At 61.0% G+C, this 16,801-nt stretch overlaps 1 protein-coding gene across 3 annotated transcripts; it reads right to left on the reverse strand.

Annotated features, from left to right (window-relative positions):
• Positions 1–466: 466 nt before the first annotated feature.
• SECTM1 (secreted and transmembrane 1) lies at positions 467–13,918 on the reverse strand. Of its 3 annotated transcripts, XM_041724001.1 has the most exons (6): positions 13,793–13,850; positions 8,755–8,938; positions 3,532–3,683; positions 2,092–2,400; positions 1,300–1,356; positions 467–1,121 (listed from the first exon to the last, which is right to left on the reverse strand). In XM_041724001.1, the coding sequence occupies exons 3-6, from the start codon at positions 3,614–3,616 to the stop codon at positions 946–948; spliced, it is 627 nt and encodes a 208-aa protein (XP_041579935.1). In that variant the 5' UTR covers positions 3,617–3,683; positions 8,755–8,938; positions 13,793–13,850; the 3' UTR covers positions 467–945. The 3 variants fall into 3 exon arrangements, with proteins under 3 accessions (XP_041579935.1, XP_041579933.1, XP_041579934.1); XM_041723999.1 differs by lacking the exon at positions 8,755–8,938 and having other exon boundaries at positions 13,793–13,918; XM_041724000.1 differs by lacking the exons at positions 8,755–8,938; positions 13,793–13,850 and adding an exon at positions 7,182–7,559.
• Between the last annotated feature and the right edge of the window lie 2,883 nt (positions 13,919–16,801).

Here is a 16,801-nt window from a genome sequence, read left to right on the forward strand (position 1 = left end):
ATGCCGGGAATTCTGGCCTGCCATTCAGTGACCCCTGCCCTAGGGGGGGCCGGGCCCTGGAGGGCGGGGCCCAGGTGGGGCTGGGGGCGGGGCCCAGACCGGGCGGGCTGGGGATCCGCGAGGGTCCTGGGGGCCGTTGTGAGGCCCCCGAACTCCACCTCCTTAGAGAATCCCGTGAACATACAAGCAGCAAGCAAGAGATGAAAACAGACCCAGACCCTGGACTTCCCTGTGGGTCCAGGCCACAGGGGAGGCACCAGGCATCTTTTGGATGCTTTACGCATTTTTAGTGTTTTAAGACAGGAAGCACCATCTTTTAGTTTTCTGTGTTTTTCCCCACCTAAAAAGTGTGTATTTCCCAGGTCATTTGATGGTTTCTCGATTGGTCTATTTTACTCATCGTAAGGATTAGGGTTATACATTCTCAGATTATCAAAGATCTTATTTTTAGTTTTTAAAAAAGATTTTATTTATTCATGAGAGACACACAGAAGCAGAGACCCAGGCAGAGGAAGAAGCAGGCTCCCTGCCAGGAGGGGGGGAACGGAAGGGGCTGGTGGCCTCAGGGTCGGGCAGGGCTCCTGGGGCCGGTTCTGGGTTTCAGGCCCGCTGGTCACCCTCTTCACAGGGCCTCACTCCTCCGCTCAGAGTCAGCGATCTGTGGCGCAGACACTCAGGACCGCGCAGGCCACACGTGCTCACATACACGCAGATGCACCCTCGGGACGCGGTCTCCTGGAAGGAGCAGGAAGCCCAGCTTCTGTGTGTCCTCCAGGGCGTCCTGCCACAAAGCCAGTGCTCTGGGGACCCGGAGGGCCTGGCTGGGGTAGGCACCTGCCACAGCACCTGGGGTCCTTGGATCGAGGGGCGTGTGCTCTCTGCTCCACGTGGCACCTGCAGCCTGGGGTGACCTCTACTCCCACCAGCCTCCAGAGGAGCAGGGTGTCAGATGAGGGGGGCCTCGTACTTCCAGAAGGCATAGGGGCGGGGACATATGCTTTTGGTGCAGGCGGACATGCTGACCAGCAGGAGACCCAGGAAGACAATGACGCTAATGACCACAATGACCACGTTGAGCTGGTCTCTGGCCCTGGGGAGGTGTGGCGTGTCCATGTCCGGGTCTGTGGGAGGCGGGATGGGGGGACATCATTCAATCACCCACAAGGAGTGCACCCTTGAGGGGAGGCATGACCCCAGTCCCGGGCAAGATGGATGGGTGCCAGGCACAGAGGGTGGGGACAGCCTGGGGGCACCTGAGGGGCTTCCTGGGGGCACCTAAGGGTAAGGAAAAGCACCTACCGCGCGAAGAAGCGAGGAGCAGATGTCTTGTCTCCTTCAGATCTTGGGGCTCTGCCTCTGATGCACCCCCCCAGCCCCAAGTGTCACGTGAGACCAGGACAACAGGAGTCCACAGAGGGCTCTCTGAGTCAGGCCAGGGCCCCGTCCTCAGTGCCCCTTGCCCCTGCCCTCCCACAGCTTAGGGTGGCTGGGACTGGACTGGGTGGAGGGGTGCGGTCCTCTGTGGGTCTGAGCAGTGTCCTGGAGGCGGTGCGGGGGCAGACATTACTCCAAGTGACAGAAGTGAGAATGAGTGGAGGCAGTGGATGGGTGTGCATTGGTCGAAGGGGAGGCCCGGGTTAGGAGACACTGGGCTCTGGGGTCGGACAGCGTCCAGGGCAAGGCTGGGGCAGCTCGGGGCCAGCTGGAGAAGTTGAGGGATCACGGGGCCTCTGGGTGCGCGCAGGAAGGCCGAACAACCCCGCAGGGGCCTCGGGGAGCACTGGCATTTCGGGTGTGTGGGAGGAGGTTTGGGGGCAGGGGGAGAGAGGTGCATGGGCCCTGCCTCCTCCCTGGACCGTGCAGCCCCCAGACTGAGCCCCTTGTGGCACAGGTGCCAGGCCCTTTGAGGAGCGGAGGCTCGGCTTATTTCATTCTTTGTTGGAACCCAGGCCTGCCCTCGCTGGGCCCCATCCCGAGGGCTGGGGCGCTTCCGGGCGCGGGGGGGGGAAGGATTGTCCCCTGCCCGCCCCGTGCTGCCCCTCCCCAGTAGGCAACGCCTCAGGTGGGGTGGGGGATCGCGCCGCCCCTCACCTGAGACGTTCAGCATGGTGACTCTGACATTTCTCTGCCGGCCGTGGAGATGCCACGTGTAGCACCCCGCCTGGGTGTCATTCGCATGGTCGATCACCAGCTGCGCCGAGCCTCCCTGGACGTGGAGCTGCCACCCGGGCCTCTTGAAGTATCCTGGACACCTGACGCGGAAGAGGGTCTGGACCTTCCTGTGGACACCCAGGTAGATGACGACGTCCCCGAAGTCGTTGGAGATGTTGCAGGCCATCACGGCACGCTCCCCTCTGGACACGGAAACCACGCCTTTGGTGCAGCTGGGGTTGTCCCAATCTGTGTGCGGGGGGGGGGGGGGGCAGGTCACACGGGGGGCACCGCTGGGCCTCAGGACGTTCGCCGACCCTCCCGGGGCCGAGGGAGGGGCAGTGAGGACACGACACCCCCGGGGACGCAGGGGCCCTGCTCAGGGTGGCAGAGAGCCCCGTGAAGCTACTCACACATCGATCGGACCCATCAGCACGTGTGTCTCAAGGGAGAAAACAACACAGAAACAAGGGAGGTTGTGCGTCCCCACGGGGCCGCTGTGCCAAGTCACACCCTCGTGGTCCCCGTGGCCCCAGGGCCCCCGGCTCTGCAAGGAAGGACCCTGGCAGGGCCCTGCTTGGGACTGGCTCCCCAGCCCGGTGGGTGAGGGGCAGAGCCCCGCGGACAGTGGCGCACCGGAGGCCCCGTCGGGCTGCCGTCACCTGCCCATTGCCCAGGGACCCCCTGGCTAGCCTTGGGCTCCCAGGAGGAGGGGCTCTGCGCTCCCCGGCTCCTGCCAATCCCATGCCAATGACCCAGCGTGGCCCCCCCAGAGCTGCCACAGTAGCTCCAGAAGCTCCCTCCCCCGTGATTCTATTCCACTGGGGTATGCCCGGCCCGCAGCTTTGAGGAGCCCCTGGGGTGATTCCACGGCGCTACCCTGTCCCAGAGCCGTGTGCAGGGGACCGGCTAGAAGGTCCTGCGGGACCCCGTGTGCCCTGGTCCTGCAGGGTCGAGCCTGGCCCGAGAGTCTGATTTCTAACAAGCTCCCAGGTGATGCGGGACCTGCTGGTCCGAGGGTGGATTGGGAACAGAGCAGAGAGGATGCTCAGACTTGGCCTCCTGCCCCTCCCCTGGCCTTTGCGTTGTCGCTGACGGGCCGGGACCCCTCTTTCCCGTAGAACCTGGACGTGTTCTTAGCCAACCCCGTAAGTGTTGTGCCAGTCATCACTGGGCACTGCACTGGGGACCCGCTGTCTGCCATCGCGGGGGGACTTGGCTCATCCCCTCACCTGGGCCAGCCCCTCACCTCGGGATCATGGTCACTCCCTGGGGCCTGGGCCCCACCTGGGCGTGGATCTGCTCCTCTCACCCCTGCCTCGGCCTCCCCCGCCCCCTCGCTGGGCCCCCCAGCAGACAGGGTGGGATCCTGAGACTTACCTCCACTCTGAACACTGAGGGAGGTGGCCGGGAGGGTGGTCCAGAGCAGGGGGAGAGCCAGAAGGGGGAATGTCAAGGTCAGCATGGCTAGCAGGACAGGGTGGCAAGTGTCAGGGGTCCTGCGTCCTCCTCACTGGTTCTTGGGACACTCCCTGGAGGAAAGAAAGCCACGGGGTCAGAGTTCTCCTGGGCTGCAGCCTGGCCAGGCACAGACAGGGGTCCTGGGCTGCTCCCCAACCAGCTGTGCCCAGATGCCAGAGCCGCTGCCCTGCACCTTCCCCTGCACCTTCTCTGTACCTTCATAACACACGTGGTGAAGGGCAGCCCGGGGGGCTCAGCGGTATAGAACCGCCTTCAGCCCAGGGCGCGATCCTGGAGACCTGGGATCGAGTCCCATGTCAGGCTCCCTGCATGGAGCCTGCTCCTCCCTCTGACTGTGTGTGTGTGTGTGTGTGTGTGTGTGTCTCTCTCTTTCTGTGTCTCTAATAAATAAAAATCTTAACACACACACACACACACACACACACGATGCTGGCTGCTGACGACAAACCAGAAACACGGACAAGCCAGGAGGGAAGTCTCTGGGAGAGAGCCCTGCTGACATGGTCATAATTATAATAAAATGTGCAAAACTGGCCTGAATCGTGTTCCCGTGGAACCAGGTCATGCCCACCTGCGATCCGACACCATCCCAAGACCACCTTGGCCGCCCCTGCCTTCCTCACCCTCACACTTTCCGCAGCGGGGTGCCCCTGCTTGGTTCTCAGGCCCCCCCTTGGGGACCTGCTCTTCTCAAGAAGAGAAGCCCTCCTGTGGGCCTCGTGCAGTGGCCTTCCCTTTCCTCTCAGGCAGACGCCTGCTGTGGCTTCCATCACTCTCTCGGCCTCCATTATATGACATTTTTTCTGCTTAGTTTAAACTATTTATTTTCTTTAAAGATTTTATTTATTAGACACAGAGGGAGAGAGAGCGAGGCAGACACAGGCAGAGGGAGAATCAGGCTCCATGCAGGGAGCCCGACACGGGACTCGCTCCCGGGTCTCCAGGATCACACCCTGGACTGAAGGCAGCACTAAACCCCTGCGCCACATAAAAAAAACATAAAAAAATAAATAAATAAATAAATAAAAAATAAACCCCTGCGCCACCCGGGCTGCCCAAGATTTTTTTTTTTTTTTTTAAGATTTTGTTTTTAAGTCATATCTGCACCCAATGTGGCCATGCTCAAACTCACAACCCCGAGACCAAGAATCGCTGCTCCACCCACTGAACCAGCCGGTCACCCCTATTTTAAAAGTATTTTAAAATTGCTTGCCAGACCTTTTGTTGACTTTTCAATTAAAAAAATAGTAATAAAAATATAGGAATAGAGTCTTTGTTTTGTCTTTGAGCAGTTTTAGATTCACAGAGAAATTGGGCAGAAAGTGCAGAGTGGACGTGTTGGGGGGCGCGGTCCTCGCAAGCCACAGCCAGCGTCCACACGCTGTGGTGGACCCCAGGGCTCGCTCCTGTGTGGAACGCCAGGAGAGTTTGGACAGATGCATGCTGACTTGCGCCATCATCAGGTCCCATACAGAGCTGTCCTAAAACCCTGAGTCCACCTGTTGCTCCCCATCCCCCAGCCCCTGACCCCCGACCCCCTGGCCTTCCTGCTGTCTCCATAGCTTTGCCTGTTTCATAAAGTCGTGCACTTGGGACCCTCTGGTCTGAGCTCCACTGTTTGTCTCCAGTCCGGGTCTGGGGGGTGGAGCAGGAGAGCCGGGAGCAGAGGGCAGTCGGGTTAAGGGGCCTCCAGGCACTTGGGGCCCCTGTGGCCAGGCCCACTCCAGACCCCAGGAGGGGGTGTCGCGCTGGGAGGGAGAACCCCTGGGCGAGCCAAGGCCACAGAGCCTGCCCATTGTCTGCCCCTGCGCGGAGCTCCTGGACCCCTGAGCCCTGACCCCTGACCCCCCGGCAGGCCTGCCCCCCCCATCTCCACCCCACCAGCCAACCCCGGGCTCCTGGCGGGGCTCCTGGAGGAATCTTACGGGAAAACCCACAGCAGTGAGAGAAGGCGGCCCTGCCCTGCAGAGCCTCAGGACGACAGGAAATCGCCAAGATCCAGCTCGTGAAACAGCTATAAAGTGAGATGGGAAGAGTCTCAAGAAGGTCAGAGAAGGTCAAATGCCAACGACTCCCGCAGGGCTGTCCTCCTAGAGGATGTTAGGAGCAGGGAGCTGGACTCGGGGCTCGATCCCAGGACCCCCAAGTCATGACCTGAGCTGAAACCAAGAGTCGGACGCTTAACCGGTCGAGCCCCTGGTTGCCCCTGTTTCCGTAGTTTCTGTTGGTCTAACAGGCTACAGGGGCTGTTTCTGGGGGGGGCCTCCCTTCCCAACCTTCCCTTCTGCGGGTGCGGCTCCCCCAGGAGCTGAGTCAGGCAGGCCCCAGCAGGCGTGGTCACCTTCCGGAGCGGCCTGGGCGGGGGCTGGCGCTGCTGTCTTCCCCCCACCTCCCTGTCCTTTGCTGAATTTTTCCTTTTTCTTTTCTTTTATCCCTTTTTCTTGTTAAAGTAGGCTGCATGCCCACGGGGAGCCCCCAGGGGACTGGAACTCAGGACTCTGAGCCCGAGACCTGAGCTGAGCTCAGGAGTCCCACGCTCCACCCGCAGAGCCACCCAGGCGCCCCTTGCTTGACTTTTCTAACCGTGTTTCTAGTTGTAACTTAAGGCCAGAAGCTTTTCTTCTCCTCATTATACACGCGCCCTGTTTGTGAAACAAGAGCAAGCAACAGAGAACAGGTGACGAGAAAGAACCGCTGGAAAGACGTCCTGGGCCCTGGGTCCCCGGGCCCGTCTCTCACGTGGCTCTCACGCGTCGCCCGGTGTCAGGCGCATGGAAGCCTGTTAGATGAGACCCTCGGTCCCCGCCTGCCCATTCGCCCCCATCCCGTGTGCATGAGGTGGACGGCGGCCCCCGGAAGACATGCCCGCCCACAGCCTGTGAACGGGACCTTGTTTGGATACAGGGTCTTTGCAGACCTCATCCCTGGGGACGAGGTCGTATTGGAGCACTGACTGCAGCACGACTGGTGTCCTTATGGAAGAGGAAAATTTGGACAGAGACAGAGACACACGGGGAGAAGGCCGCAGGGCGGCGCGTGGCCGCCAGCCCAGTAGCGCCGGGGCCACCAGGAGCGGGAAGACCCAGGAAGCATCCTCGCCCAGGGCTCCACTCGCACCCCGATTTTGGGCTTCTGGTCTCCATCACCGTGAGAAAACAAACCTCCAGCTCCTGGTCCTTTGCGACGGCCGCCCCAGGACGTGCAGTCGGTCCCCTGCCCCGAGCCTGCAGCCCACGCACCCCAGTGACCGCGTGACCCCGGCTTTCTCCCGACCCGATCCCTGCAAACCCCGGGCGAGGAGGGAGCTCACAGTCCCGTCATGTCCGGGACTCTGCATCTGGGTCTCGCCTTGCGGTGCGCTTTGGGGGGGCCTAGGCCCCTCTCCCTGGGACCCGCCCCTGGGCCTGTCCGGGGGCACCGACAGGGCCTGGTGCCTCGGTGATGCCTGTCCCCCGTCCTTCGGGCCTTGGCAGACTCTGCCTACTTTTCCTGGGTCCCTAAGACTCGTGTTTCAGAGAAACGAACCGTCGCCCGCCCACCCGACCAACCTGGTCCTGCTCCCTCGGTTCCTCTCTGATTGTTTGTGGAATAAAAAGACTCTACACGTTTACGTTGCCCTGCGTTTTCCTTCAAAGCTTCGAGGTTTCGTGGAAAGTCCAGCGTTACTTGTTGTGGCTCGAGGTCCTTCACGGGGCCTCCCGGCGGTGGGGACCCCGCGGACCGACACACGGGGTCGATTTCCGGCCGGCTCCCGAGTCCCCTCGAAGCTGCTCTGCAGGTGCTGCGAGGGGTTCGAGTCTTCCCCTCCCGGGCCCCCAGCAGGCCCTCGGCCCGGCCCCACCTGCTGGCGCCGCCACCCCGCGCCCGGAGCTGCCCGGAGCTGCCTGAGCTGCCTGCGCCCTGGGGGCCGGGGCCTCCACCTCCCCTTCAGGCTGCTTGCGCCCCGAGAACGTTAACGGACTGGAACCGACTTTTCCCTTAGAACTGGACTGTGCTGGCGAGGGGGGACGAGCCGCCCGGGTCCTCCCTGAATGAACCTTCTCTGAGTAACATAGAGACGCGGGATGTCACGGCGGGACACGATCCAGTGGCAGGCCTGTCGGCAATCGCAGGATCGGGCACGAAAGGCTCATTACCCTAAATATTGTTTACGTGGGTGGAAGGTTCTAGAAAGACTCATCGAAACTTCCTCCGCTGGAGTTTCCCTGGCACCTCAGCTAAGGTCTGCCCGAAGTTCTCCCTGAGTATTGTTACAGAACAGCTTTCCTTCAATCGGAAACACAACACGGTGCCCAGTGGCGCAGACGCCCTTGCCGGTCGGGGTGGTCTCCCCAGTCCCGCGGCCAGAGCCCTCGGCGTCAGCCTGGGGGAGACCGGGGGACCTGGGGGTGGGCACAGACCCGCGGGTCAGCAGAGTATTAGCCCGTGTCGCCCCATCCTCAGCGCAGCCTCCAGCGCCCTCTGGCATCCCACATGGGTTGGGGCGCCCCTGTCTCGGGGTGAGGAGGCGGCCTGCGCCCCTGGGGCTGGAGGTGGGAGACGCGTGGGGGAGTCGCCCGCTGACCCCAGTTCCAGTGAGGACACACCCCAGCGACCGGCCAGGGGCCCCCACTCGGCGTGGAGGGTTGGCACGGAAACCGGAACCGGAGGCCGCCTGGGCCGCCAGGGAGCAGCAGAGTCCCCCGCTGGTGGCTGGTGTGTGCCACACACCCAGCACACGGACGCCCCTGCACACCCAGCACACAGACATCCCGCACACCCAGCACACGGACGTCCCGCACACCCAGCACACGGACGCCCCTCGTCCAGGCTTGCGTTCATCTCCACCGCCTGGTCGCCTGTGACCTCAGGACCGAGGGGGAAGGCGGGAGAGACGCGCGTGGTCGTGACTGCTGCGGGTATTTATCCTTCCCAAGAAGCTTAGAGTCATGGTTCAAATTCCAAGTAAAGTTTCTGGAATCTTGACTGAGAATAACACATGGTCGGGCTATTTCATGAGGCTATTTCCTGCCTCAGTGCCTCTCTCCACCCCCAGCCGGGCCGCCCTCTCGGGCCTTCTGTGATCTCCGCTGGCGACAGGGCCAGGCGCGTGCACTCGCAGGCGCACCCGGGCACACACACCGGGTCTGGGCTTCCTCGGGTCCTCCAACATGCTCTGCACGCAGCAGGTGTCCGTCCCCATGGACCCGAGCGGCCTCCCTCTGGTCCTCACTCGGGCCGGGTGACCTGGAGAGTCGGCACCTCGGGGAAGGTGTGTTGACATCACACGCGCTGGCCTGCCCCTCGGACTTTGACAGGGAGAGTGCTGGTGAGCAAAAGGAAAGTGAAAGGCAGAGAGTGTTGTCTCTGTCACATGAGGCAGCTGGGCGTGGGGGATGGTGACCGCCCAAGCAGGCACAACCTCCCGGGGGAGGTGGGTGCGGGGCGCCCCGAGCCCCAGGCAGTCCCGGCCGGGCACCCTCCCGCTCAGTGTTCGGTCTGCCCGCCGAGGGAAGCACGCCAGCCTCACCTTAAGCAGTACCCGTCTGCAGTGGGCATCAGAGCTGCCCTTGGTACGCTTGCTTTCCTGTGCACAATGACCTGGCCGCAAACCCAGCCAGGAAGTGTCACGGGCTCCCTAGCACCACCGGGCACCCTCCCCTGGGGGTGCAACCTCTGTGAAGGCGGCCCCTGGCCGTCTTCTGTTGTGTCCTCTGCGGGAGGCTGGAATCTGTGCCCGCTCAGGGCATGGGCTCTGGGCTTCTCTTCCCGCTGCCCAAAGCCTCCCACCTCCTCGGAACCTTCCCCCAGGCTCTGGACCGCCCTCCCCTCACCCACAGGCACCTTCACACTCTCCTTATGTAGGGGGACGTCCTGCCTCTCGGCGAAATCCTCTGGCTCCAGCCTTAGGATAAGGGGACACCGGGGCTGCACTCCTTTTCAGCCCCACACTGTGTCCATCTGGCCTGGTGTCATGTCCTCCATCACAGCCCCTGTGGCACTGGGTGGCACAGCCAGCTGTGGGAGTCTTTGCTGGCAACTAGAGTAGGACAGTCGGCCCAAACCACAACCGGCCCAGGCGTCTCTGGAGCAGGCTGCAGGTTAACAGCTACATGACTGAGCAGGCCCCCCTGGGGAAGGAGGCTGGGTGAACAGGCCTGCTTCGCGCTCAAGGCCTTGCCCAAGCTGGTGATGTCAGGGAGCCTGGCCTTGAGCTGGGGTGAGCTTATCTTCTACTGTGGTGGGCAGTGGGTCATCTAGGCTGGGACTGTCCTAAGCAGCCCCCCAGTGACCCCATCCCCATCCCCAGCAGTGCTCAGGGTCAGGTTTCCTCCTTGGAGCATGTTCAGGTCACTGGGAGAGTCAAGAGTAATCATCAGGGCCTGGGCCTGCCCTAGGTGCCCTGGGGTATCAGTCTAGGAGGGCTTGGGCCTCAGAACAGAACTGAGAGATCCGCTGGGCACATGTGGGCTGGGAGCGGTCTGTGCGCTCCACACTGAGACAGCGGCTCAGGGCACCCCCAGTCCCGGCCAGAAAGTGGGCAGGGTGGGGAGGCCGCAGCTTCCTGCCAGGCTAGGGCTAGACGTCAGGTTACATCTTTCAGAATAAGGGGGCCTGGCCCCCTCACTCCTACCCCATCCAGGCCAGACACCTCAGGGCGAGGAGGCCTTCCATGGTCTAGAGCAGTCCCTAGCAAGGGCAGCTGCACACCCGCGGTCGGCCCCAACGGCAGAGAAATCAGCGTAGGGAAGCACTGACCCTAGCTTTGGCGCAGACCTCCAGGACCACAGACGAGTCATAAAGTGCCTGAACTACATGTGAAAAACACGGGCACAAAGTTCCACCTCAGAGGAGCACCGGAAAACCTGCCAGAAAAGAGTGGGACGAGGGCGGCCTGGCTGGCTTGGTCAGAGAGCTTGCAACGCCATCTCGGGGCCATGAGTCCAAGCCTCATGTTGGGTGTGGAGCCCCCTTAAAATTTTTTTTTTACTCTCTCTCTCTCTCTGAATGAATAAATAAATAAATCTTAAAAAAAATTTTTTTTTTTTTTAAAAAGCTGTAGTAGAGGGGGGATCTGGACTTGAGATGTAGGATCTGGACTAGAGGTGGGGGATCTGGACTAGAGAGGAGGGATCTGGACACGAGGGGGGCTGTGGGAGACCACAAGGGTTCAGGGTGGCAGGATGTGCAAGAGGATTGGAAGCTTCCCAAGCTGTAGTCCAGCTCCCCCATCCCGAGTCCAGCTCCCCAATCTCGAGTCCAGATCCCCCATCTTGAGTCCAGATCTCCCATCTCTAGTCCGTATCCTCCTTCTCGAGTCCAGATCCCCCATCTCGAGTCACGGGCTCCGCCCGACTTTTCCCATTGACCAGAGGTCCTCCCTTTGGAGCCAGACACAGATCTGAGCTGGGCCCGTGGCATGGATGCCAATGCTGAACCCTGGCTTATCAGTGAGGACAGTCCCCCCCTCAGCTGGCCACCCATGGGATAGTCCAGAGGTCAGAGGGCAGAGCAGAGAGCCAGGCAGGGTTCCCCCTCCCTTGTCACGACACTGCTCTGCCTGCGGTCAGCCCTGGGAGATCCCATCTTTACTGTGGGGTTCGGAGGTTATCTGAGTCCAGGCAGGACGGGCTTCAGGAACTTTGCACTCTCAGCCATGAGTCACAAGGGCCACTCTGGGCACAGAGCTGAAGGCAGCAGGTCCCACAGACGTGCTGTTTCTAGCCGCTGCCCCTGCGGTGCTGGCCCTGCCCGTTCATTTGTCTGTGGGGGAAGAGGGCAGCCCCGCAGTGTCTGGGGATCAGCCCTCGCCCGGCACGAGAACTGGACCCCAGTTGGGGAGGCCAGCTGCAGGCACTGGGCCGAGCGCTTCCTGCCCACTGGTGGCCGGTCCCCTGCCCGCCGCCCCTGGCTGACCCAACCCCCGGGCGCCGTTCTGCACTAGATTCAAGAGCAGCCAAGCCCAGGGGTCCTGGCATCGGGGGTGCCACCAGGGAATATTTTTTGGAGAAAATTCAGTCCAGTGAAGCAGGCTCCTCTCTGGGCTTGCCAGGCCCGATGCTGGCGCCCAGCTACACCGATACCAGGTACACACCAGTCACTTGTAGCACATGCCGTGCACTACTGGGGACATACTTAAACGTAAAGAATGATTCATATTTCAGGATCAAAAGTGTAATTGTGGCGGCAACTGTCCCACTGCCTGAACCCTCTCACTGGCCGCCAACGCGGCAAAGGGCAGACAAACCAGAGGGAGGGAGACCAGGACGAGACAAGGAGAGGGACAGGCCAGAAGGCAGAGGCCGAGTGTGGGGCACGGGCTGGACGGCCAGACAAACTCCACAGCGCAGGTGCTCTCCCGGGGCTGGCCCCTGCCTACTCAGACAGGAGCGACGGAGCCGGGGGTCCCTGACCAAGGGCGACCCACGGGTTCTGGGGCGACTCACACTCGGGATCAGGGACAGGATTTGGAAAGTGCTCGCTGCTGCCAGCAGCTTGTCCCGGTTTGGGAAAACGTAAAACTGCCAGGGCTTCAGCAGGCCTGTGCGTAGGGGTCCTCGCCTCCCACAACCCCGACGGGGCGCTGGTGCCACTTTCTCCCCTGCTGCCGGGGGCTAAGGTAACACCCGCGCATACTTCAGTGTTGATACTGAGAGGCTGTGACAACAACGACGACAACACAGGGCTGGCCAGCCTTTTGCAGCTCCGTCCAGGGGACAGCCGAGCCTGAGCGGGGCTGGAGGGATGCCCCAGGCCGGGGTGCTGCTGTGGCTGGGAGGGTCCCCAGCTGGCAGTAAAGTCCTCTAGGCCAGGGGACCACGCAGGCCAGCATGTCCCGTCTCCCTCCTGCCTGGCTGCCTCCTGCCGGGCTCACAAGTCACCTGTTCCAAGAACCCTCCTCCCCACCACTAGCCCAGTAACCCCCTGCCCTGGTCCCTGGGGCCAGAAGCACATCTGTCCCCCATTCTCACTGTCAAAATACCCAGGGAGGGGATCCCTGGGTGGCGCAGCGGTTTGGCGCCTGCCTTTGGCCCAGGGCGCGATCCTGGAGACCCGGGATCGAATCCCATATCAGGCTCCCAGTGCATGGAGCCTGCTTCTCCCTCTGCCTGTGTCTCTGCCTCTCTCACTCTCTCTGTGTGACTATCATAAATTTAAAAAAAAAAAAAAAATCCCCAGGGACAGGAGGGCCTCCCCCGGGGCTCTGGTTCCTCTACCCACAGGCCTGGAAAGTGGTTTTCAGGCTGCAGATCATTCACCAGTACTGGGTGATGCACTGAATTTAGAGATTGTTGCCAAACCAAAGGAGACCTGGAGCTTGAAGGGGGGGCAGCCAGGGCAGCCTGGGGGGCTCAGGGGTTTAGCGCCGCCTTCAGCCCAGGGCGTGATCCTGGCGACCCAGGATGGAGTCCACGTCGGGCTCCCTGCATGGAGCCTGCTTCTCCCTCTGCCTGTGTCTCTGCCTCTCTCTCTCTCTGTATCTCTCATGAATAAATAAGTGAAATCATAAAAAAAAAAAAAAAAAAAAAAAAAAAAAACAAAAACGGGGGTTGGCAGCCAGAAAATTTGCTCTGGGGCAACAGGCTTGACTCCAAGCTTGCCAGGCACAGTATCCCTCCCGGGGTTGGAGAAGTCTCAGGAGGCATATTTCTGACTTAGCTGTATGTGTGTGTGTGCGTGTGTGTCACTGAGTGTGTGTGTATCATGGGTGTGAGTGTGCGCATGTGTGTGAGTCTGCAGGAGCCTACCCCCTCACCCAAAGCCTGAGGGTGCCCTGCGGAGAGGGACTTGCGGCCCCTGTCTTCTCTCCTCCCCCATCCCCCTGGCCCATGGACTCTGGGGGGACACTCCCGCCGAATGTCCACAGGTGAAGTTCAGCCCAGCGCTCCGGAGTCTCCATCCCCAGTCCCGGGAGCCCCGCGGCGAAGGAACACCCCACCAGGTCCCCAACGCACGTGCTCCTCATCTGCATCCTGCTCTCTGACTCTCTGAGCGCACCCTCACCTGCGCCCCCGTCCCTGCGCTCTCTCACCTGTGCCCTGGATCCCCGCGCTCTCCGCACCTGTGCCCTGGGTCCACCACACGCACTCCCTCTCCTGCACTCTGCTTCCCGGCGCTCCCCCCACCTGCACCCCGGGTCCCCACCCCCTGTGCCTCAGGTCCCCACGCGCTCCCTCACCTGCGCTGAGTCCCCGCCGCTGCTCCAGGCTGCCCGTGGCCTCTGGTCTTTGCGTGCTGGGCTCAGAGAGGACAGTCAGCAGGCGCGGAGGGCGGGGCCGGGGAGGAGGCTGAGGGAATGAGGACGAAACCCTAAGTTCAGGGAAGTCGCTGGAGACTCGGGAACTGCCCTGAGTTCTCAGAAAACGCTTATGACTCGCTTGACAGTTCCTTATTGTATCTTTATTAAAAACGCTGCATTAGACGCTCATTCTGAAGTAACAGGAAAACAGCAGGGGCCGGTTTTCCAGGAAAGCTGAGACCGGAGGTTCTCCACCCGCGGAGCAGATGCCCCTTGGGGCGGGTCGGTGGGCTTACCCCACCTGCGCGGTGCGCACCTGCAGGGCCTGGGGGGGCGCAAGTGAAGGCGCAGAGCGGGAGCGGCTGGCGCCAGTGGGCCCTGGAGGTCCTGAGGGGCTGCAGGCGGGACTGGGCGGAGGGGGGCACCGTTAAAAGGTCAAAGGGTCTCTATTAGCCCTTGGCCGGGAGGAGGCCTCCTCGCAGCTTCTCCCCACTGAGGGTCCCGCAGTGGGTGGGGACACCCACAGACCTGTGTGCGCTGCCGGTGCCCCCGTGTGAGCTCCTTCCCACAGGGTCGGGTCCCCAGGAGAAGCTTGGGGACGTGGCCATCTGTTCCTTTGTCCCATGCAAATGGTTTTGGTGGTTCTTAGGTAAAATTTTCTCCGTGAGTTCGAGGGTGGGAGCAAGGAGGTGCGCGTGGAAGTTTCGCTGCCCTGGAGGTGTTCGTTCTTTGTGGGACCCTAGGGACTTTGTGCTGCCCTGGACTGTGGCCCGGCTTCCAGGCCTCGCCAGCCTGGGCCCTGCTTCAGTGAATGCGGACGGAGAGGGGGTCACTGGCCCTCGGTCCGCTCGCTGCCACTGCTCACTGGCCCATCCGCTTCAGCTCTGCGGGCCGCCGAGCGGACTGGCCTGCGGACCGTCCCGTCCTGTGAGCCTACACCCGGGGCGGTTGTTCCAAAGGAGTAGCTTTGCTGTGGCGGGCAGAGGAAGCTCAAAGCTCGTCGTCGTCACAGGAAGGTGGCACCTCGGCTACTGTGACATTCAGCCGTTCCATGGAGGGGTGTGGAGGCCGGAAGCCCCTGCCCCTGCTCAGAGGCCCCGCAAATGATCACCCAGCCTGGGACCTAAATGCCACCTGCCCAGGCTTCTGTGCCTGTCCCCACCCCCCCCCCCCACCGACCCCCATGCGCCGCCCCTGGGCCTGGAGGAGGATGTCCCTGAGGCCACCCCCCAAATCAGCCCTTTCTTCCCATCACATCCAGCATAACCCAGGGCCCCTCACTGAGCAGGGGCTCCTGGGCAGCAGCTTGTGGCCGCCGAGTCCCTGGGGCATGGGGCTGCTCGGGTGGGAGGGCAGGAGGACCCCACACAGTGAGGGACCTCGGGCGGCCGCTGAGGGCTGACTGTGTTCCATCCCGTGTCCCCCGGGAGGCCTCCGAGAGTTTGACGTGAATGTGTACCCGTGTCAGGCACTTGCATATCCTGAAAGTGAAACTAGTTTTGTTTATTTTGGAAGTGGGACAGAAACCTCGGAAGGACCAATGAAAGGAGCTGGTGACTCCTGCCTCATTCCCCAGCAGTGACGCTTGTGGACACATCCCCAGAACTTTATAGAAATGTTCTGTATACGTACCCCAAGTGTGTATCCTTCCCATTTCTTTTTAAAAATCTTATTATTAAAAAATTTTTTTTTAAGATTTTATTTATTTAATTGACGGAGAGAGAAAGAGAGAGAGCAGGGGGAGGGCCCTGAGATCAAGAGCTGAGCTGAGATCAAGAGTTGGAAGTTCACCGGACTGAGCCACGCGGGTGCCCTGTCTCCTTTCTGTTTTCCTACGGTACTGGGGTGGCGTCGGCCACCAGGCACTTGGCCCCTCGGTTTCCCCTTTCTCCTTCTCTGTAGGGTGTCCTACCCTTTCCGTTTCTCGGACCCCAGCTTCTGCTGCAGCATGTGGCGGTGGCTTTCACTTTCTTCCTGTTGGTTCTTGGAATGTGTGGTTTCAGTTACGATTTCCTATCCCACCCAGGACACTGTGCCGCAGCGTGTTCTCGTGCCCCCCAGGATGTCGGGTCTTCTTGCTACCGCTGCTCACCCCCATCCTGACTTCATTCACCCCCTGGCTCCCCGTCTCTGAACCTCATAGTTTTGTGTGCAGAGCAACTGATCACCTGTTGTGTGCGACTCGCGTGTCCTTGGGATGCGCGTGTGGCCCTGACGGCAGAAGCAGGGCTCTTGGCACCCCCGAGCCAGGGTGGTCGGTGTCCCCACTGACCAGGTGTCCCCACTGACCAGGTGTCCCCATTGACCAGCGTGCTCTCTTGTGTACTTGCCGATTTTGATCGCCGTGAGCTACCGGTGATCGAGAGGGGGGGATGCTAGCGATCTTTAATTGTGTGTTTGGAAGCTAATTTATCAGACACGCTCCGATTTTAAATTGTGTCTTGGGGGCAGCCCGGGTGGCTCGCGGTTTAGCGCCGCCTTCAGCTCAGGGTCTGATCCTGGAGGCCCGGGGTCGAGTCCTGCGTGGGGCTCCCTGCATGGAGCCTGCTTCTGCCTCTGCCTGTGTCTGCCTCTCTGTCTCTCTCTCTCTCTCTCTCTGTGTCTCATGAATAAAGAAATAAAATCTTAAAAAAAATAATAAATTGTGTCTTGGTAAATTGAGCCTTTATCATTAGGGACTGTGTCCACCGTGATCTTCCCATTTATTTCACAGTCTATTTTGTCTGGTATCAGTAGCACCGACTCCCTTTGGTTAGAATATTCCTGATCTTTTCCCAAGACTTTTCCTTTCCACTGCTGTGAGTCCGCGGGCTTCGGTGCATCTCTGCTGAGTGGACAATATCTCACTTTTGTCCCTGGCTGCCTCCCTGCTCAGGGCCCCCCCGGGCTGCCTCTGACCCCCCACCCTGGTCTTTGCTTGTTTTTCTTACCGGAGATTGGTGCTTGGTT

The sequence above is a fragment of the Vulpes lagopus genome, chromosome 12 (genome assembly GCF_018345385.1).
Source record: "Vulpes lagopus strain Blue_001 chromosome 12, ASM1834538v1, whole genome shotgun sequence".
In the NCBI taxonomy this organism is placed as follows: domain Eukaryota; kingdom Metazoa; phylum Chordata; class Mammalia; order Carnivora; family Canidae; genus Vulpes; species Vulpes lagopus.

Coding starts and splice junctions, on each gene's coding strand:
- SECTM1 (XM_041723999.1), bottom strand. CDS start 3,616: ATGCTGACCTTGACATTCCCCCTTCTGGCTCTCCCCCTGCTCTGGACC. Junction 2,401..3,531: donor CCTCAGTGTTCAGAGTGGAG/GTAAGTCTCAGG, acceptor CCCCGCACACAG/ATTGGGACAACCCCAGCTGC. Junction 1,122..1,299: donor GCTCCTCGCTTCTTCGCGCG/GTAGGTGCTTTT, acceptor CGCCTCCCACAG/ACCCGGACATGGACACGCCA.